This window comes from Lichenostomus cassidix, chromosome 4, assembly GCF_008360975.1.
Source record: "Lichenostomus cassidix isolate B80296 chromosome 4, HeHo_3.0, whole genome shotgun sequence".
NCBI lineage: Eukaryota > Metazoa > Chordata > Aves > Passeriformes > Meliphagidae > Lichenostomus > Lichenostomus cassidix.
In genome coordinates, this window is record NC_139484.1 from 36797101 (window position 1) to 36814877 (window position 17777).

The 17777-nt window shown below is 38.8% G+C and overlaps 1 protein-coding gene across 2 annotated transcripts; it reads right to left on the reverse strand.

Moving 5' to 3' along the window:
• Positions 1-2783: 2783 nt before the first annotated feature.
• On the reverse strand, positions 2784-17559 carry AGA (aspartylglucosaminidase). 2 transcript variants are annotated; one of them, XM_085058720.1, is made up of 9 exons: positions 17373-17558; positions 15948-16101; positions 15219-15331; positions 10797-10909; positions 9893-10004; positions 7808-7883; positions 6947-7054; positions 4738-4871; positions 2784-3921 (listed from the first exon to the last, which is right to left on the reverse strand). In XM_085058720.1, exons 1-9 carry the CDS (start codon positions 17515-17517, stop codon positions 3821-3823), a joined length of 1056 nt encoding a protein of 351 aa, XP_084914846.1. In that variant the 5' UTR covers positions 17518-17558; the 3' UTR covers positions 2784-3820. The 2 variants fall into 2 exon arrangements, with proteins under 2 accessions (XP_084914846.1, XP_084914847.1); XM_085058721.1 differs by lacking the exon at positions 7808-7883 and having other exon boundaries at positions 9880-10004; positions 17373-17559.
• Positions 17560-17777: the final 218 nt, after the last annotated feature.

Genomic DNA, 17777 nt, shown 5'->3' on the forward strand with positions numbered 1-17777 from the left:
CTAACACATGACAGTTTTTTTTCTATGCAAAGCACCAAAATCACCATTTCTAACCAATACAACCCCCTGATATTTACAATATAATTGCTTTTGTAAAGCTCTGCCTGGAAAAAGCATAACCAAAACTTCTTGTAAAGATTTTTTCCCTATGTTATTAGGAAAAAGGAAAAAAGTCACCAGCAGCAGGAATTCCCTGAACTTGCACCCTTTGAAGTTGCTATTGCGTTTATTTCACAGAACACCACATGTCACGGTAAAGGTATGAGCTAATCACACCAAGACAGCACTGCACCAGCAGCTGTATTTACCTACATTGATTGCAATTGTCAGAGGAAAAAAAGAAAATTAAAACATAGCTAATGTTGTTAATTGCACAAACATAAATATTTGCTCCTGACTCAGGAGCTTAAACAATAATAATATTAGTCACAAAATCCTGAGATCAGTTCACTTCTGCTCCAAGGACATTTCACTTTTTGCTGTGAATTCAATGGAATTTATGTGGAGGAAGGAAAAGAACCCCCAGTGAGAACATCTGTAATTCAGTGCTTAATATATAACATACCTGCTGTACATTAGAGCTAGAGTAAATTTAACGGTATAACTGATGTTTCTTCATGCACACAGACTACAGAAATCCTGCACACATTCTGTGTTTCAAAATAAGAATGAACAACACTGTTAATGAGTTACAACAGTCATGTGATAAATAACAAATGCTGATAGAATTTCTGCAACATTTTTTATTAAGTGAAGATAATAAGAGTCACTCCAGTTTATATAATATTATTTGTAGATTCCATCTAAAAATCAATCTTGAATTCTCTAAAAACTCTGAATTATTCCTGACTGAGGCAGTTACAAATGAACAAACAGGTTTCAGTGTTAACCTGCAAATGGTGAAATGACAGGGAAGCCTTCTTCAGAAGTGCATACAAAACACTGCCTGGGTACACAGAGATTGCTTAACTAAGGAACAATTTGATGCCATGCGAAAACAGAGCATAGTTCACTTTTAGTCAGACAATTAAGCTAAGATTCTTTTTCTGTCTGCAATACATGAAGAATTAATCTGGTAAGAAGTTTTAGAAACAGAAAAAAGACAGCTAAATAGAAGCTACTGATCTTAAAAAAAACCTCACAGCTTTACAGACAGGATGCATTCAGTTGAACCACTAAATTGCAAATACTCATATCCTGTGTAGGTTTTTTGTAGTAAAAGTTGGAGAGTAAAAACCAAAAAACAAGATTTTTTTTTGCAACTCCAACAGCAATTGTCATAGGTTCTGCTTACTTTTGACAAGTTTGTACTTGATATTTACCTTAAAAAATTCATGTGTCTGCTAAGCATAACAAAACACAATTAACAACCTTTAAAGAAATCTTTTTAAGACAAAATATTAAGCCAGGTATTTTTTTTAATTCTGAATTCTGTTCATAATATCAGAAGGGTACATTCTTAATACTATGATTTAATATAGTCAAATTAGTGATGTATCAAAATAATTTACACTAACTAACTTTTTCATTTATAACTAATTCATCATCACAAATCAGCCCACATTATCAAACCACATGTATTAGCACCTATGTCTCACAGAGACTAGTAATTTTTATAGAATAATAGAATCAGTAAGGATGGAAAAGATCACCAGGTCCAACCTTTCACCTAACATCACCATGCTAACAAAACCATATCACTAAGTGCCATGTCCCGTCATTTACAGAACACTTCCTGAGACAGTGACTCTACCATCTCCCTGGGCAGCCCATTCCAATGCCTGACCACCCTTTCAGTGAAGAAACATTTCCTGATGTCCAGCCTTGGCACAGCCTGAGGCCATTTACCTTTGTCCTGTTGCTGGTCCTCTGGGAGAAGAGGCCAAGTCCCATCTTGCTACAGCCTCCTTTCAGGCAGTTGGACAGAGTGATAAGGTCTCCCCCAAGCCTCCTTTTCTCCAGGCTAAACATCCCTGGCTCCCTCAGCCACTCCTCATAAGGCTTGTGCTCCAGACCTTCATCAGCTCCACTGCCCTTCTCTGGATCTGCTCCAGCACCGCAATGTCCTCCTTGCAGTGAGGGGCCCGGAGCTGAATACAGCACTCGAGGTGTGGCCTCACCAGTGCTGAGTACAGAGGGACAATCACTGCCCTGGTCCTGCTGGCCACACCTTTGCTGATATAGGCCAGGACACCACTGACCTTCTTGGCCACCTGGGAACATGCTGGCTTTATGTCCAGCTGGCTGTCAACCAGCACAGATGAGCTGACTATTTAGCACTGTAACAGTGACTTCAAGGTACACTGTTACAGGGCATTCATAACTTCTGCTGGCATACACAAGCTGGTACAGAGTGACACAAGCACTCTAGAAAGCAAGCCACGGATATTCCCAAACCTCTTTCAGAAATGAATCCTGGAGGATTTAGCTGCAGCAATTTGAGACATTACTGCTCAGCTCCCACTACTGAACCTTATACGTTCATAGGACACAATGCAATCTTCGAAGTAACAATTATTGCAATTTTATTAATCTACTTGCACTTGACTGCCCAAGTTATCTGAAGACAGAGCAGCCATGGCAGAAGGTTTGTAGGAAGGTAGGACAGGTAGAAACCTTAAGCCTTTAGAGATATATTCAGTAGGACCTTCTCTGACAAAAGCTTGCTGTGGCCTGCAGTGAACACCGTGCCACAACATACTCTGAGGATCCTGACAGAAGTGAATCCACTGAATATATCAGTTTGTTGATGAAGCTCAATAGCAGGCCATTAAACATAGCTATTCTAGTTTGAATGGTTTATTTCCAGCTTTTTAAGATTCCAACTTGAAACAGAAAGCAAGAATAAATCTAAGGCACAACACAAAAGCACCTAAACAACTGTACGAATACATTAAGGAGTGCTTTAATACCCAATGATTTTATTTAAGCAGACAAAATAATTAAAGTGACAAGACACATTCTTTCTATTCATTCCCCACTTTTGCCATTTCCTAGATGAATTTTAGCAAAAATTCAATCAAATGATCAACAAACCACCAATTTAAGAGAATGATCAAAAATATCTTCAAATATCTGCAGAATAATCCTCAAGATGCTGAAGTTCTGGTGTCTCTAGCCACAGAAAGTGACAAAACCGGAAGCTGTAGCTAACTGTCACGCTCCAGGTATTTAACTGCTCCACTGCAGAGGTAAATGTGCTACAGGACAGGGTGAGTGCACAGCATATTAGTGTCAAGGAAATCACTGTGATTACAATTCATAATGTAATTTCCACTACAATAAACAGGTGACAGGAAGATTGCCAATTGTCTTCACATCCAGTCAGTCAACCAAAATTCCTTGAAGGTCTGTACTACCAGGAATGCTTGCATGTACTCTCCATTCAAATGTATTTGCAGCTGCTGTGGTACAAGTTAGAATGGTCCATAAGGACTTCCTCTTCATTAAAGCTTTGAAGTAGTCTTCACTACTCTTCAACACCCCTTCCTTGCCTGTCAGCATTTTCACGCAGTTTTGTTTTCAAGAAAACCAGGAGTACATCTTAGAAAGACAATTAAATATTCTCAACGCAAGTCTAAAGCATAGAGTCACAGTTCTACTTCCAGCCTGTTATTTCAGATGTCTGACAAAGACATTTTTAAATGGCAAAGGGCCTGTTCAATTGTTACTATTCATCACTTTTGGTTACTCAGTTCTTAGGAAAACAAGCAGACCATTAGAACCATTAGATGCTCAAAACAACTATTTTAAGAAGTAACAACTGGGGGGACTTAGCAATGTTCTCTTCCAAGTTGAGATGCTAATACGTCAAAAGAAATTAAATGCAATCTACTACTTGCTCAGTTGGTCGACTCAGCAAAGGGCTAGAAACCATGAAGTGAAACTGAGTGAATCCTGGAATTTTATTACACGCAGCACCTAGGAAAGAAAGAAAAAAAATTCTAATTTGCTACATTTGGGATTAGTGTCTCTGTCGTGTTTTATCATCTAAAGATCCAGTTATTAATTCTACTACAGTGGTATAATTATTTCTTTACAATCTGTTTAACCCAAGACATCTTGAAAGTATTTAATTTTTAAGTTAAAATACAATGCTACTGACTGCTGTAGTGCAATTAATGCCCATATACTACAATTCAAACTAACACAAGTCAGGAAAATCTCTCTTTCAATCCTGGTTAATTTAATGAGTTCCTTCAACACTAATCTCTTAAACACAGAACTATAGGAAGTAAGAGATCAAAGAATAAGCAAAGCAGTCTAACTGAATAATCCATGTTGATTAGCAAATTGTACTTCCTACTGATCTGAGAGTTCACTAATGAGATACCTGGCACAATAAGTACTCTTAGATCGCTTTGATGCTATGCTTAACATACACATTCTCCCTCCCTTATGCCATATCTAGGGAAGCCAAAGAAGACTTTTTTAAAAACCTTCAAATTAATCATATACAGTGGAGGAAAACACATGGAAGTTGCAAGTATTTTTGGGTTTTGCTAATACTTCCATAAATTTTGTGAAAGTCTAAGACATCAAAATGCAAAACAAAATTATCTCCAGTCTGCACTAGGACACAGCTGCCCTGCTAACCAGCATTCCATGCTATGAATGGCTAGTATTGCTGCAGTCTTCAAAGAATAATTAAGGACTTCTTTGAAATCCACCTTTAGTTTTGTACTTAGGCGATCTAGTTAAGGTCAAGCACCTCTGTCTCCAAAACAAAATACATACCGTAACTTCCAGTTGTATTGGCACAAATGACAGCACCAAAAAACTTTGGAGCATACTTCTTGATTCTGGAAATAACTTTCTGACAGGCTACTGTTGGGTCTGTTCCCATCCTCATATATTCCACAGCTTGATAACTAAAAAAAGAAAACAACCCCATACCCAGACAATTAGCCACACTCAGGTTATATAATTTAAAGTGCCACAGAAGAGACCCTGGTTTCTCTGAATAACAGAAACACATGATAAGTAATTTTTAGGCCAACTTCATATTGGCAATTATTACTCAAGTTCTACATAAGAAGCTATTAAAAACGAGACTTAAAGGGACTGCAAGATATCATCTATACTATATATTGTTCTGTGGCAGCCCAAGCCAGGAGTGAACTTTAATCATTTACAGTAGAGGAGACTAAGCAAAAGATCAGTTAAAGAATTGCAAGGAGCAGTTGAAGACTTAGGGGCATCCATTTTTCACTACATGATTAAGTTTGACATTAGAAGTAATTGCTAGTTTGCAAAAAGGTTAATGTCAACATATTTTCTTGAGGAAAACTGACCTCCAATATTCCACTACTGGTAAATTATTGAATTCAGTAAGCATTAAAAAAAATCTTTTAGCAAAAAATTTAAATTTCTGAAAACATCAAAATTGACACATGTTGCAGTGCCCATTTTCTTTATTTTATGAATATGAATGTACCATGTTTTGATCAAGACTTGGAGCCACTTTCAAACTTTTTGCAAAGTGATTAAAAAAAAAATCTAATTCTAAGAGTAATCAAAATGAATTTCCTTTATATCTAAAGGAATTTCTTGATATAAACCCTTTCCAAAATGTCCTGAGAGGTAAAAAATTACTTATGTTGCCATTTTCTTTCAGACTTGAAGATTAAATGATGACTCATGACATAAATTACAAGCAAACAACATTTAGATCACTTTGATGAAAGATGCATATACCAAGACCAACTCTTGTTACACTAAGACATCTACTGATTGCATTAACTACGGATGTTATCAAAGTACCGCAGAAAATAACATCTCTTGCATTTTGAGACTCCCTATTATCTTTGATTTGTTCTTACAATGAAATAGGTTCAAGTTATCTAAGGATAACTATCTGAATATAAAGCTGTATTTCACAGGGATTTCTTCGCTAATCAAAAACTCAGCAGGAAGTTATCATCTCAAAGAAGGCATACAGAAAATATTAGCAGTTTTGCCCTTTAATTGACTCTTCCTTCACTTCTGGGAGGTTAATTCTGGTCTTTGTTTTAATGGGGGAATATCTAAATATTATGGAATTAGTAAATATATTAATCTATGAGGAACTAGTAATTAACCACCTAGTCTGGTGGTTAACCCACTGTTGCCAACACTAAATGTTTTAAGCATTACAGAGAAACACTTCAGGCTGCTAAAGTGCAATCTAGGCTTTTACTGACTAACCTTATAGTAAAGCTCAACTCACTTCTAGTCTTGGATCTTATATGACAAAATAGATAATTCATGAAGTTGTCAACTGCCTTGAACTTCAAGACTGGCTTGGAACAGCCTGAAATTCACTGATGACATCTGTAAATATGCAACAGCTAACAGGCTTTCTTAGCTGCCAGAGTTCCAGAAAAGTCACCTGAGCAGTATGAAGGCTACTTCTTTATTATCCTTCAAGCATCAGTGCCCATTACGTTCAGCATGGATTTCCATAATTCATTCCTGCTGAGACTGACCCACAAGGATGCTCATGAAGAGAGCCATTATCTTACACAGTTCATGCCACCATGGTGACAACACTAAAACACCTCTTTCAGTTTCAAATTACATGCAATTACAAAGATTGCTGCAGTGAAACTTCTCAAGTAACTGGAGACCCACATCTCACCCTTTCTACAATACTTTCCCACACAACAAAATGCTTTGGAGGAGAAAGCTAATCAGTTCTGCTGGAAAGCATACAGGTTCAAAATATACTCATTATCTGCTGTCTTTTTGCTCACAGCTTGGCAGTATTAAGGCATCTGTTATCAAGATATTTAAGTCTCTTAAGACAGATCATAAGGATAACTTGGTTCTGCTACTGTTGTTTCCCCTTCCACTCCTTCCTTTACTCCCCCCTCCAGCAGTCAGACTGTTTTTTTAATCAATTCCTTCATTTGCTGAGTCTACATTTTGCTGCAGAAATCTAACAAAGTCTGGCCTAAGGACAAACCTGGGTAAGAAGCGCATCATGATGTCACCATCCCCAGTGGCTGCAGCTCCTCCGGCTGTACTATCCGCATAGGATCCTGCTCCAGCTATTGGAGAATCTCCAACTCGGCTGTGGTGAACAATGGAAAATAAAAACCAAACTTTGTCAGCCTCACTGCCTCCAGCTGACTTAGCATTAAACCCACAGGAGAACACAACAGGTAAAGAGGTCAATCCACTGAAGTCAAAAGTCTTGTCTTAAAACTACCAATAAAAGTGATCTGTGATAACCTGACTGACCTGAGGCTTAATCCACCTCCAATGCACAACTGTTTGTTATTATATTGACTATAGTTAAGCCAGTGAGGTTTAGCCTGCAGGCAACAGTAAGCAGCTGGGGACATTAATATGTTCAATAACTTGTTGCTAAATCCAGAAGTTGTCTGACTTGGTTGACAGACAATAATCCTAACCATATAGAAAAAGTATCTCAAAGACAAAATACAAGCCTGGGGCTCTGATTTCATGTTCATTTCTTAGGAGACTGTGCACCTCTCCAAAATGCTTATTTGTCTCTCTGGTGCCTTGCCTTACAAGTTGTCTCACAACTGAGACACTGCTGTTTTTGTCTCTATATGGTGAATTAAGCAAGCTGAAAGCAAGCATTCCCTCAATAAATACACACAGTCTTGCAACTGAATCAGTTACTCAGTTTCTCATAAGATCTATAGCAAGTGCACAGAAGTAAGCAAGGCCATTTTGAGATCTAAAGGTTAATGTTTTACATTAATACTAGCTTTACATTTACATTATCCAAATGACAAGCTTAACACAGGAAACAAGGTGGGGAAAAAAGCTCTTCTGTAAAATCAGAGATACTAACCCTGGAATTTTGTGGACTGCACCATTTGTAGATGTCCCAGAAGCAACGGTTCCATTCACACCAATTACAACCATACCTAAGTTTTTCAACAGGGACAAAACATATTCATAAACACTACTAACAAATTTATTTAATTGGCACTTTGCTTATCAAATGGAACCACAATGCCCTGACTATTCAAATTACTGATATCCTGAAGTATATGAGTTGTACACTTCAGGAAAACAAGTTCTTTTAAAAAGTCATTTGGAAACCTTTAGGATATATTACAAGAGCGCAAAAAAGGAATGTGGAACAGTGAGTGCCACACTGTTCAGAGCTATATGTTACTGCTGCCCAGGCAGCCACTGTCTCCTGATACACACCTCTGTTAACCAGAAGAGAACAAGCACCCAGTGTGTCCACACTGAGCACCAATACCAACAGAACAACAAAGTCTGGAAATTATAAATGGTTCTTGAAACAGATTTAAAAAAAATAAAGTCAGAAGCACAAGCTTAAATTTGGCAGAAGATGACATACTGCTTACCAAAGTAACTAGAATTACACAAGAGGCAATCAAATGTACATATGGGCCTACCCCTTGCTAATTTTGTGCTGGTAAGAAAGCCACTGCCTCATACTAAAGCAGTTTAGATTGTCACTTGGAGTCAGATTTGGGATTAGCTGCTTCTCCACAGAGCAAGACTTTACCTCCACAGAGCAGGAGAGGGCATGAATGACTGCTGCATAAAACTCCAGCACAAACTGATAGCCAAGAAGCAGAATTTGATGAGCTGAATTCTGTTTCTCTGACCTCAGTAAGCAGTACCTACTTCTCACAGAAAAGTTTCCTGACCAATAGAAGCTAAAAATATAGAGGCACTGACCCAATGACCACTGCAAAAAAAGACTGGAAGGGCATAAATTCCTACCAATGCCCTAAATCCATGCTGAACGAAGACTCTTCTCAAAATGTGCTAGTCACAGAGACATTCCCTATATAAAACAATGGGGTGGGAGAACTTGAAATACTAATACAAAATACCATCATTTACTACAAAACAGCTTAGGGCTACTTAATCATAGATCAATTCTTGAATTGTATTTAGCAGATTCCCCTCTCCTGACACTCCACAATTCCTGAGTTTTCCAGCACTTACTGAAGACTGCTTACCCAGGAAGTAAGCTAGCTATCAACTTAAGAACTTGGTAGGTCGCCTGACTTCTGTAGACTATTAATTGAGTATTAGTAGGATGAACTAGAAACAAAGAAGAAAGATTCACACTTGAAACAACTTGTTAATTCTCTGTATTTTAAAGACCATCACACAAAAAGTTCTGGATTGCTAAACTAAAAAAAATCCAAATTAAATCAAAAAGTGCATGTTTCAAGACTACAAATTATAAAGCCTTGAAAGACATGAATCAAGGACTGCTTTAGTCCTTTGTATGATCTGCTCATTAATCAACTTGCAGGCTTAGCAATTAACAATCCTCCATCATTAAACTCTTAGAAGTTTTCGAGACTACAACTGCTAACCTTAAGTATATTATTTCTGTAGAAATTTATTGATTTAGACGAAAGCCAGAATAGAAGAAAAATGAAAGCAAACTTTGTTTTATAAGCTTCAGGAGTGTGACAAACACTGCTTTTACTTGGCAACAGGAGTAACCATTTACTCATTTCTTCTACCACTGAAAGACCTTTTAAGTTAGTCTGACAGCGCCATTATAATCAAGAGAAACATAATTATTTTTAACCTTAATCAGTTTTCTAAACATCCACAGCTGCCCAAATAATTATATCAAGGTATCTGTGGGAAAAGCAGTAGGCCAATGAACAAGAGCTAAGGGCAAAAAATGAAGCAAGTAGCTGTGCAGCAGTGAACTGGAAAAAAAGCCCAGAACCAAATCCTACTTTTAGGCACTCCATTCTAACATGTAAGTAATAGAATACTGAAACAAGGAATTAATTCCTATATGAAACATATAATTCCAAACAGGAAATAATTCCTATATGAAACATTTTTCTTTAAATCAGTATGACTTAATCCATAGAGGAATGAGAAAAAGATCAGCATCAGAGTTACCAAAAGTTGTTACCAATAGTATCATGGTTATGAAAGCTTCTTTGTGAGCTGGTCTGTTCTGCAGAAGTTACTTTTTCAGGCCGTTTGTATGGTCCACAGGATTTTGAAGAGTCTGGCACCACATTCTGTAATTAGTTTGTGATTTGCATGAATAATATATTATAACATATGCAATACAGATAAATTTAAAAATACCCCAGTCAATACCTATTATCTACCATACAGGAATCAGATGCCCAGTATTTAAACAAGAGAGATGTACTGAAATCCCACAAATTATTTTGTTTAATGAATAAAGACTGATTTCTGGTATTATACAGCAAAAAGTTTTCCCACTGGAAAGTTAGGTTGCTCAAATTAAAGACCCTCCTTTGCTCAACTGACTAGTCAAGAAAACCCCAAACCAGTGTACAAACATGTAGAAACCTGTAACACCCAAAGCAAAAAACCTCATCCAAACAACAAGTCAAGTTCACCACAACAGGTAAGATTAATGGACAGCTGTACTAACCTGATCTATTCACAGGTCTGCATAAAGTCTCTCAACTAACTATTTAAAGACCTCAATTACTACTGTCAGATTTTGATTCAGAAATTTATACATTCATCAAAAATTACGTGCACTACTTTGTTTATTTTGGTAAACCCTGTCCCAGTTAAGAACTAAAAAAAATAACTACCACACTGAAACACTACTGCAGCAAGGTCAAAACCAGCAAGATCTAAGAAATAAGAACTAGATACATACACCCCCAAGTCTACCAAGTGCTTGGTAATACCAAGATTTTTCTGTTTAATGAGCAAAACTTCTTTTTCTTCACATGTAAAACCTAACTTCAGTATAAGCTGAAAGAAAGAGGCAATGCTGCATTACTGACTTTCTAAACCCCCCCTTCACTGCCATCACTGCACTGTACCTTCCAGTAGTTTGGCTGACAGCTTTGATTAAGCCACTCTGAATACAGCGAAAGTGATTTCTGGGTAGTTAAATCTTCATACGGAAACCCCATTTTCACAGCAAACAGAGAGGCTTGAAAAGCAAGAACAAAATCAAAGAGAAACATTCATTTATTCACAGTTTTATGTATTTTATGATAATGCATTCATGTTGTGTTTTTCAGAAATCAAGAAATTCTACATCCTCTTTGGATATGAGAAACACATCTTCAGGGAGCAGTATCAGCCATTAGAGCTATATTCAACTACAGTAGCCAAATCTTGCTTCACAGGCAGTAACATCAAAGTTTTCCCATTGAAAAGAGAAACAAATTCAACTCGGTTAATCAAGTGGACACAAATAAGAGTGTGGAGCAAGAATGGCCTGGGCTGTGTGGATCACAGAAATAAAATAAGTCATACAAACTGAGGCATATTTTCCTTAAAAAGCTAGTTTTTATGAAATATAAATAACATAGCAGCATGTTTGCCATTAAAACTCTGGTATTTTAAGAAAGCAATCTACCAGCTTACATCATATTACACTTCTTCCTTGCAGCTTTAAAAGTGAGTGTTTCCTTGTTTTGGAAATTAATACAGTACATGCCAAAGGAGCAAAAGAAATACCAACACAAGTAGTGAAAGAATGCAACACTTCTAAGAATTACTTTTATCATTAAGCAAAGGGAAAAGAAAAAATATCAACTCTTCTTTCATCTTTTAGCTGTAGATACCTTTCATATAACCCAGTAACAGATACTGTTGCTAGGTTCAGATGCTTGAATTCATATGATCAATCCTTGATAATAATGTCACTATAATACACAACTGAATAAACTTATCCAGTCCAAGAATTAAGAGAAGCCTTCAATTATTGCCTGACTGCTTTTCTGTTTTTCTTAAAAACTGACACAATTAAAGTACCTTAGCACTCAAGAGGAAAAGAAAACTAAACTGACAGCTTCAATTAAATAGAAACTTATAGAACAAATAGACAGAATTTGTTTACTTGGACTATTGGTCTAAGTATTGCAAGAACAAAAAGAAAAAAGGTCACTGTGTTCATGAGGCTTTCCCACCTGTTAGAGACAAACAAGAAAATTTCTTGGCAATAGCTAAAATAGTTTTTTTCCTCACTTGTAATCATACTGCACTGAATATCCCTCACTGAATATACATTGATATATGTGTCCTTTATTGCTAGTTTTTTAAGACTTGGGCTAAAGAATTTAGGCACAAATGGAGAAAGCAGTTCTTTTAACAGTTCTTTTTACTGATGAGTGTGGTTATCTGTATCTGTTCAACAAAAGCCACACCACTGGCAAGAAGCAGACACAACGAACTGTAGGCTGGTCAGCCTCACTTTCATCACTGAGAAAAAAATGGAACAATCAACCCTGGAAATAATTTCTGAGCACATGAAGGACAAGGTGATCAGGAATAGTCATCATGACTTTGCAAAAGGGAAGTCCTGCTTGATCAGCCTGATAAAATGTGATGAAATAACTGGTTCAGTAAATGAGGGGAGAGCAGTGGCTATTGTCCACCCTGACTTCTGTAAGGCTTTTGACACTGGTTCCCATAAAATGCTCAAAGAGAAGATGGTGAAGTACGGACTGGATAAGCAGGGAGTGAGAACTGAAAACTGGCTTAAGAGCTTAGCTCAGAGAGCTGTGATCAGGGGTAGGAAATCTAGCTGGAGCCAGTAACTAGCAGTGTCTCACTGGGGTCAATACGGTGTCCATAAAGCAACCTGGCAGGACAAGGTTTGGTTCTGACGGGCAGCAAGGTGAATGCCAGCCAGCAACATACCCTTGCTTCAAAGGCTGGTAACAGTGCAGGCTGGGCTACAGAATTACAAGCGGTGCTGCCAGCAGGTCAAGGGAAGTGATCTTTTCTTTTATTCAGCCCTGGTGAGGCCACACATGGAGTACTGGCTCCAGTTCTGGGCTGCCCAGTAAAAGAGACATAGACATGCCAGAGACAGCCCAGCAAATGGCCACAAAGATGACTAAGGGACTGGAACATCTCTCCTGTGAGAAAAGGCTGAGAGAGCTGGGACTGTTCAGCCTGGAGAAAAGAAGGCTCGGGGGGATCTCACCAGTGTATACAAATACCACAAGGAGGGGTGCAAAGAGGACAGAGCCAAGCTGTTTTTGGTGCTGCTCAGTGACAGGACCAGAGGCAACAGGCACAGACTGAAACATGAGGTACCCTCTGAACAGGAAACACTTTTTCACTCTAAATGAGATCAATAAGTGGCACAGGCTGTGCACAGAGAAGTTGCAGATCTCCATCTCTGGAAATATTCAAAACCATCTGGGCATGGTCCTCGGCAACCAGCTCTAGGTGGCACTACCTGAGCAGGGGGACTGAACCAGAAGACCTCCAGTCCTTACCAACATCAACCATTCTGTGATTCTGTAATATATCCTCTTTCTTAAGCCATACAAAGGTTTTAGAACACCTAAATTTCAAATTTCAAAATAAACAGAACTGTGAAAGCTCTTCAGGTGTGATTGCATTCCAACATTTTCCAACACTGTTTTTCACATCAGAAGCAAAATTCTCAAATTACTTTCACTAAAATTTTACACACAGGAACAATGTCGAGGTCATATGTTTTAAAATTATAAACTCATTGAAATTAATGCATACCACAGCTTGCCTCTTCCTCTCTAGTGTCAACCACTCATATAAATGCAATTTTAGGAGATGCAGACTTCCCTGGATTATATCTCTAAGTGTATTCAAATAAAAGTGTAGTTTAGTTATTGGGAGAAAAATACACAATAACCTCAGCAATTCTGCATCTTGAATAAAAAATGCCTGCAGAGATTATATGCATTTATATGAAAAGATTCTACTATTCCAGTTCGCTTTTCTGGTAAAATGTGAAAATTTTTATGTTGAAAATAAACTTTCTCTCACGTTCTTTCTCTCATATGCCAATTTGAAGTTTCAAAATGTATTTTCTCTTTATTCATCTTCATCTGGTAAAGAAAACCACAGTTTCTTTTATCCAAGTTCCAATTTCCAGAATAACACATTTCTTTACAAGAAATATTTTTTCTCATTTTCTCCACTGCTTTCATTAATTCACTAACATTAAACACCATCTCCAATTTTTACTCTGATAAATCTTCAGCTTTCCTGGCGTTCTTTTGCTACTACTGCTAGACATTTTCTTCTGAAGAAGTTATCACTGACACTAAAATGTCAGCATAACAACCTTGCCCACATGCCTCCATTATGCAAAGAGCTGTCTTCTTAGGTTGGAAGATATATTTTAAATCAGCACCTTAATTCTTCTGTTTCTTCATTTTCTGTCTCTTTTCTGCTCATTCTACTGATCAAAACTTAAAAATACTTTAGTAACTAGCAATGATGGGCAAATGAGTATTAGGAGTATTTCTTCCTCCACTTTTTAGAACCTGACTAATTTCTTTTTATGCATTACCTGTGAAATCTCTCTTAGCAAAGCCACTTGTAATCATGATCAACTGGCTTAAATTAAATAGAACCTTCAAGTGTTTTTGTTCAGACCTGTCAAACTGCATCCTCACCTCTGAATATCACCCCATTTTACTCCATCAAAAATTGCTCTTGCACTTACTTCTGTACATACTAATTCCTTCAATAACCTTTTATGTTTTCTTATCAGTTTCAAAGCACTTGAATCACCATTAATGCTGTGATGTAAACTTCCACACTTATCCCTACATTTCTTTCTGAGCAGTTGTAGGCTCAGAGCAGGCTTCTTAAAAGCCAAGAAACCTATTCACCACTGTCATACCTCCAAGGAATGTACACATCTTTTAGAAGCTGGTGTTATTCTACCAACAGCAGCCTGTATTTAAAAAGCCCAAATAAGCCTCCAATTTGCTGTTGCTCTTTTGTTGTGCCTGGAAGTACAGCCTTTAATGAGCTTTTTCACATTTAAGTTCTCACTAATATTTTTATACTATGAAATACAGTAATCATGCCCAATAGGTACCAAAATATTGAAATGTAACTCTACTGTCTATTCTGCCATTCCTTTGAAAAAGTTACTTCATGGTTTTAAATTTACCATTTACACCTAACATTTCCTACAGTGTCTTTTAATAAATCATCTTTGACAACTTGGATATCGGTGATATTAGCAAAGCCTTGAGATTACAAGTCAATATTTGCAGTTAAGCTGGTGGAAAATACATAAAACAATTTTTGTTTCTTTCTAAAAATAAACCTATTTCATACACACAGAGTGACAGAATAAATACTTTGGAACTATTTGAGTAGAATGATTTGATTGTCAAGGAATTCTTCCACCTGTATTGCCAAGATTAAAAGTTGTCAGTTTTAATAGGAAGTGTTTTAAAATGAGGGTTTGACTAGGAAACAGTTAAAGGAATAATTACCTGACTCTCCCACTAGTAAGGTATGTTTAGTGTATTCAATGACCTTTCGTGCTACACCAATTGCATTTTTCACACGCCTGAGGCCTGCAACAGCCCCAACTTCCATAGTGTTGCTGGAAACAAGGAATATTTAAAACTTATTAAAAATATAAGAAAAACTGCACATTTTTTATTAGACAAAATCTGTTCTCACCTACATCAAAAAGCTTGCTCCTTTAACATAATGCTTTAATTGTTCTATGTCAGAGACAGATGGCATCCCATCAGTAGGGAAAAACTTCCTACATATATTGTTTCCTTTCACAGGCTTGGAGATGTTGCTCAAGTAGCAATAACTCCATTCACAGTAATATTTTCTGCAGAGTAACTATTTTGTTACATAAACTCTTAACATGAACCTCACACTTGCAACTATTTTTTAATCAGGACAGCTTTAAATAGCAAATAAATTATTGAAGACCAAAAGCGAAATATTTATGGACTAAATGTAAAGGGAAAGCTAACAATGCTACAAACCATCTGTTTTGCAACTTCTGTATCTAGAACTGGATTACTGCACTACAAGTGAGGAGTCATTTCCTACTCTTCCACCAATCAGGTATGTTATTTTTCCTACTTCTACAAGTTAACTTGTCCTGTAGTCAGTCCCACAGCAACAATATTTTGTAACAACACTTAAATGTGCTAAAAATGACAGGGATCATTCTTTTCTCTATACAGTTTCCTTACCCATCCATAATCATTGCATCCAGAGTTGTTTCTCCACTTTCATCTGGGCTTCCTCCATATCCCACACTCCCATCGCACTGATCGATCTCACACTGGCCACAGCCTCTCTCGACTGCATCCAGCTCTGAACCTCCCAGCTCCAACACTCTCCAAGCTGGAATCAACACAAATAATTAAATGTCACTAGGGAAAACAGTTTCCACTACTACTTGGACATGGACATGATGCAGATTCACTACATAAAGTAATAAAAACCAGCACACTGTAACTTACAGATTATAAGATCAAAATATAAATATAACCAAAAGAATGTAAAGCATCACTTTTCTAAATATTCTTTTTCTTGCATATCTGATTAGCGTTTCTGACTGAGAAACTGTGCTTTTCTTCTGAGGTGTTACTAACAATCATCACACGTTCTCTATATCAAATAACCTTCTCTGCCCAGAACCAGTCATTACTTTATTCCTGCTTGTTTAAAACCTCCTGAGGGAAGAAAGAGGGAGAAAATAAACTTACAACTCAAGAAAAGCAAAAAAAAAACAACCCTGCCCTGAAAAATTTCATATGAGACTATTAAGAGTCCAGCTGCAGAATAAAAAAGTCTAAACCTGTATCAGTAGCTACATAAGCACCAAACCAAAGTGGAAATGATATATAAGAAACTAGTCTCCATATACTCCTGTTCAACCCTTAGTCTTCTATTCTTCAGGATCTAGATCATGATGTAGTTTCGTAAGACATTACAGACGTGTCAAACAACATGACTTGAATACACTGAGCCTGAAGGCATTGCACATATGACATTTCACAAGGTTGGACCTCAGGCAAGATCTTCCAGGGTACCTGAGCTTGCTGCCACAGACAGTTAAGGTCCTGCTTACTCCTCTTTGTGCTGCCTCTGGTGCCCTGTCACTGGACAGACCCAGCACAGGAGAGGCAGCAGGTGCACACAGGCCAGCTCTTTCTGGCCACAGCAAACCACCTCAAGAAGCCTCATGATCACATACGCCGTATGCAACTGTAACAAGTTGCTTGCACCAAGGAAAATGGAGGGAAGGCCAAGCTCCGGGGCTTGGTCCCTTCCCATAGCAGGGTCACCCTTTCCCAGCCGGACGAGGCATCTCCCGCCGCCTCTGCGCGGGCAGCACGGCTGGCTCTGAGCCGTGCCGGGGCAGCGGGGGAGCAGCAGCAGCCCGGGCCCTGCGCAGCAAGCGCCGCTTGACTGCAGCCAGATCACATCCCGCTCCTTGTGGCCACACATCAGCCCCGGCACGCCTCAGACACTTCTTTTTCCCCGAGCAGCACCAACACCCAGGTCCGCCCGGCGGCCCCTCAGCAGCAGGGCGCACCCCGACGGCACCGAGCGGCGCGGCTCAGCACCGCCCCACCCGCCCCGCTCCAGCCCGGGCCCCGCCGGGACACCTGTCTCTGCGGCTGTCCTAAATGCCCAGGTGTTGATGACTACAGGCAGGGCGGCGGCTGAGGCAGCGCCCGCCGGCATCAACCCAGCGAGCAGTAGGAGCGCTGCCATGCCCCGCTGCCAGCCCACTCCGCGCTCCACCGCCATGACCGCCCGGCCGGCCCCGCTCTGCTCCTCCAACCAGGCGGCCCCGACCGCGCAGGCGCGCTGCGAGCTCTGGCCTGCAGCGCCGGGAAGCGGTGTCGGCAAGGAAAAGCTTGAAGCCTCAGCAGGGGCCGAGGTTCACGCCCAGGGCGGGCTAAAATCCAGTGTGTATTTCACAGGCTCACAGAATGGTTTGGGTTGGAAGCGACCTTAAAGATAACCTAGTTCAACCCACCTGCTATGGGAAAGGACACCTTCAGGTA

What these genes read in the sequence shown, in the direction of transcription:
- AGA (XM_085058720.1), bottom strand. Translation starts at nt 17,517, where the DNA reads ATGGCGGTGGAGCGCGGAGTGGGCTGGCAGCGGGGCATGGCAGCGCTC. An exon ending in GTCAGCCAAACTACTGGAAG is followed by an intron (nt 10,005 to 10,796) that starts GTACAGTGCAGT and finishes AACTAATTACAG; the next exon opens with AATGTGGTGCCAGACTCTTC. An exon ending in CAATACAACTGGAAGTTACG is followed by an intron (nt 3,922 to 4,737) that starts GTATGTATTTTG and finishes TTTCTTTCCTAG; the next exon opens with GTGCTGCGTGTAATAAAATT.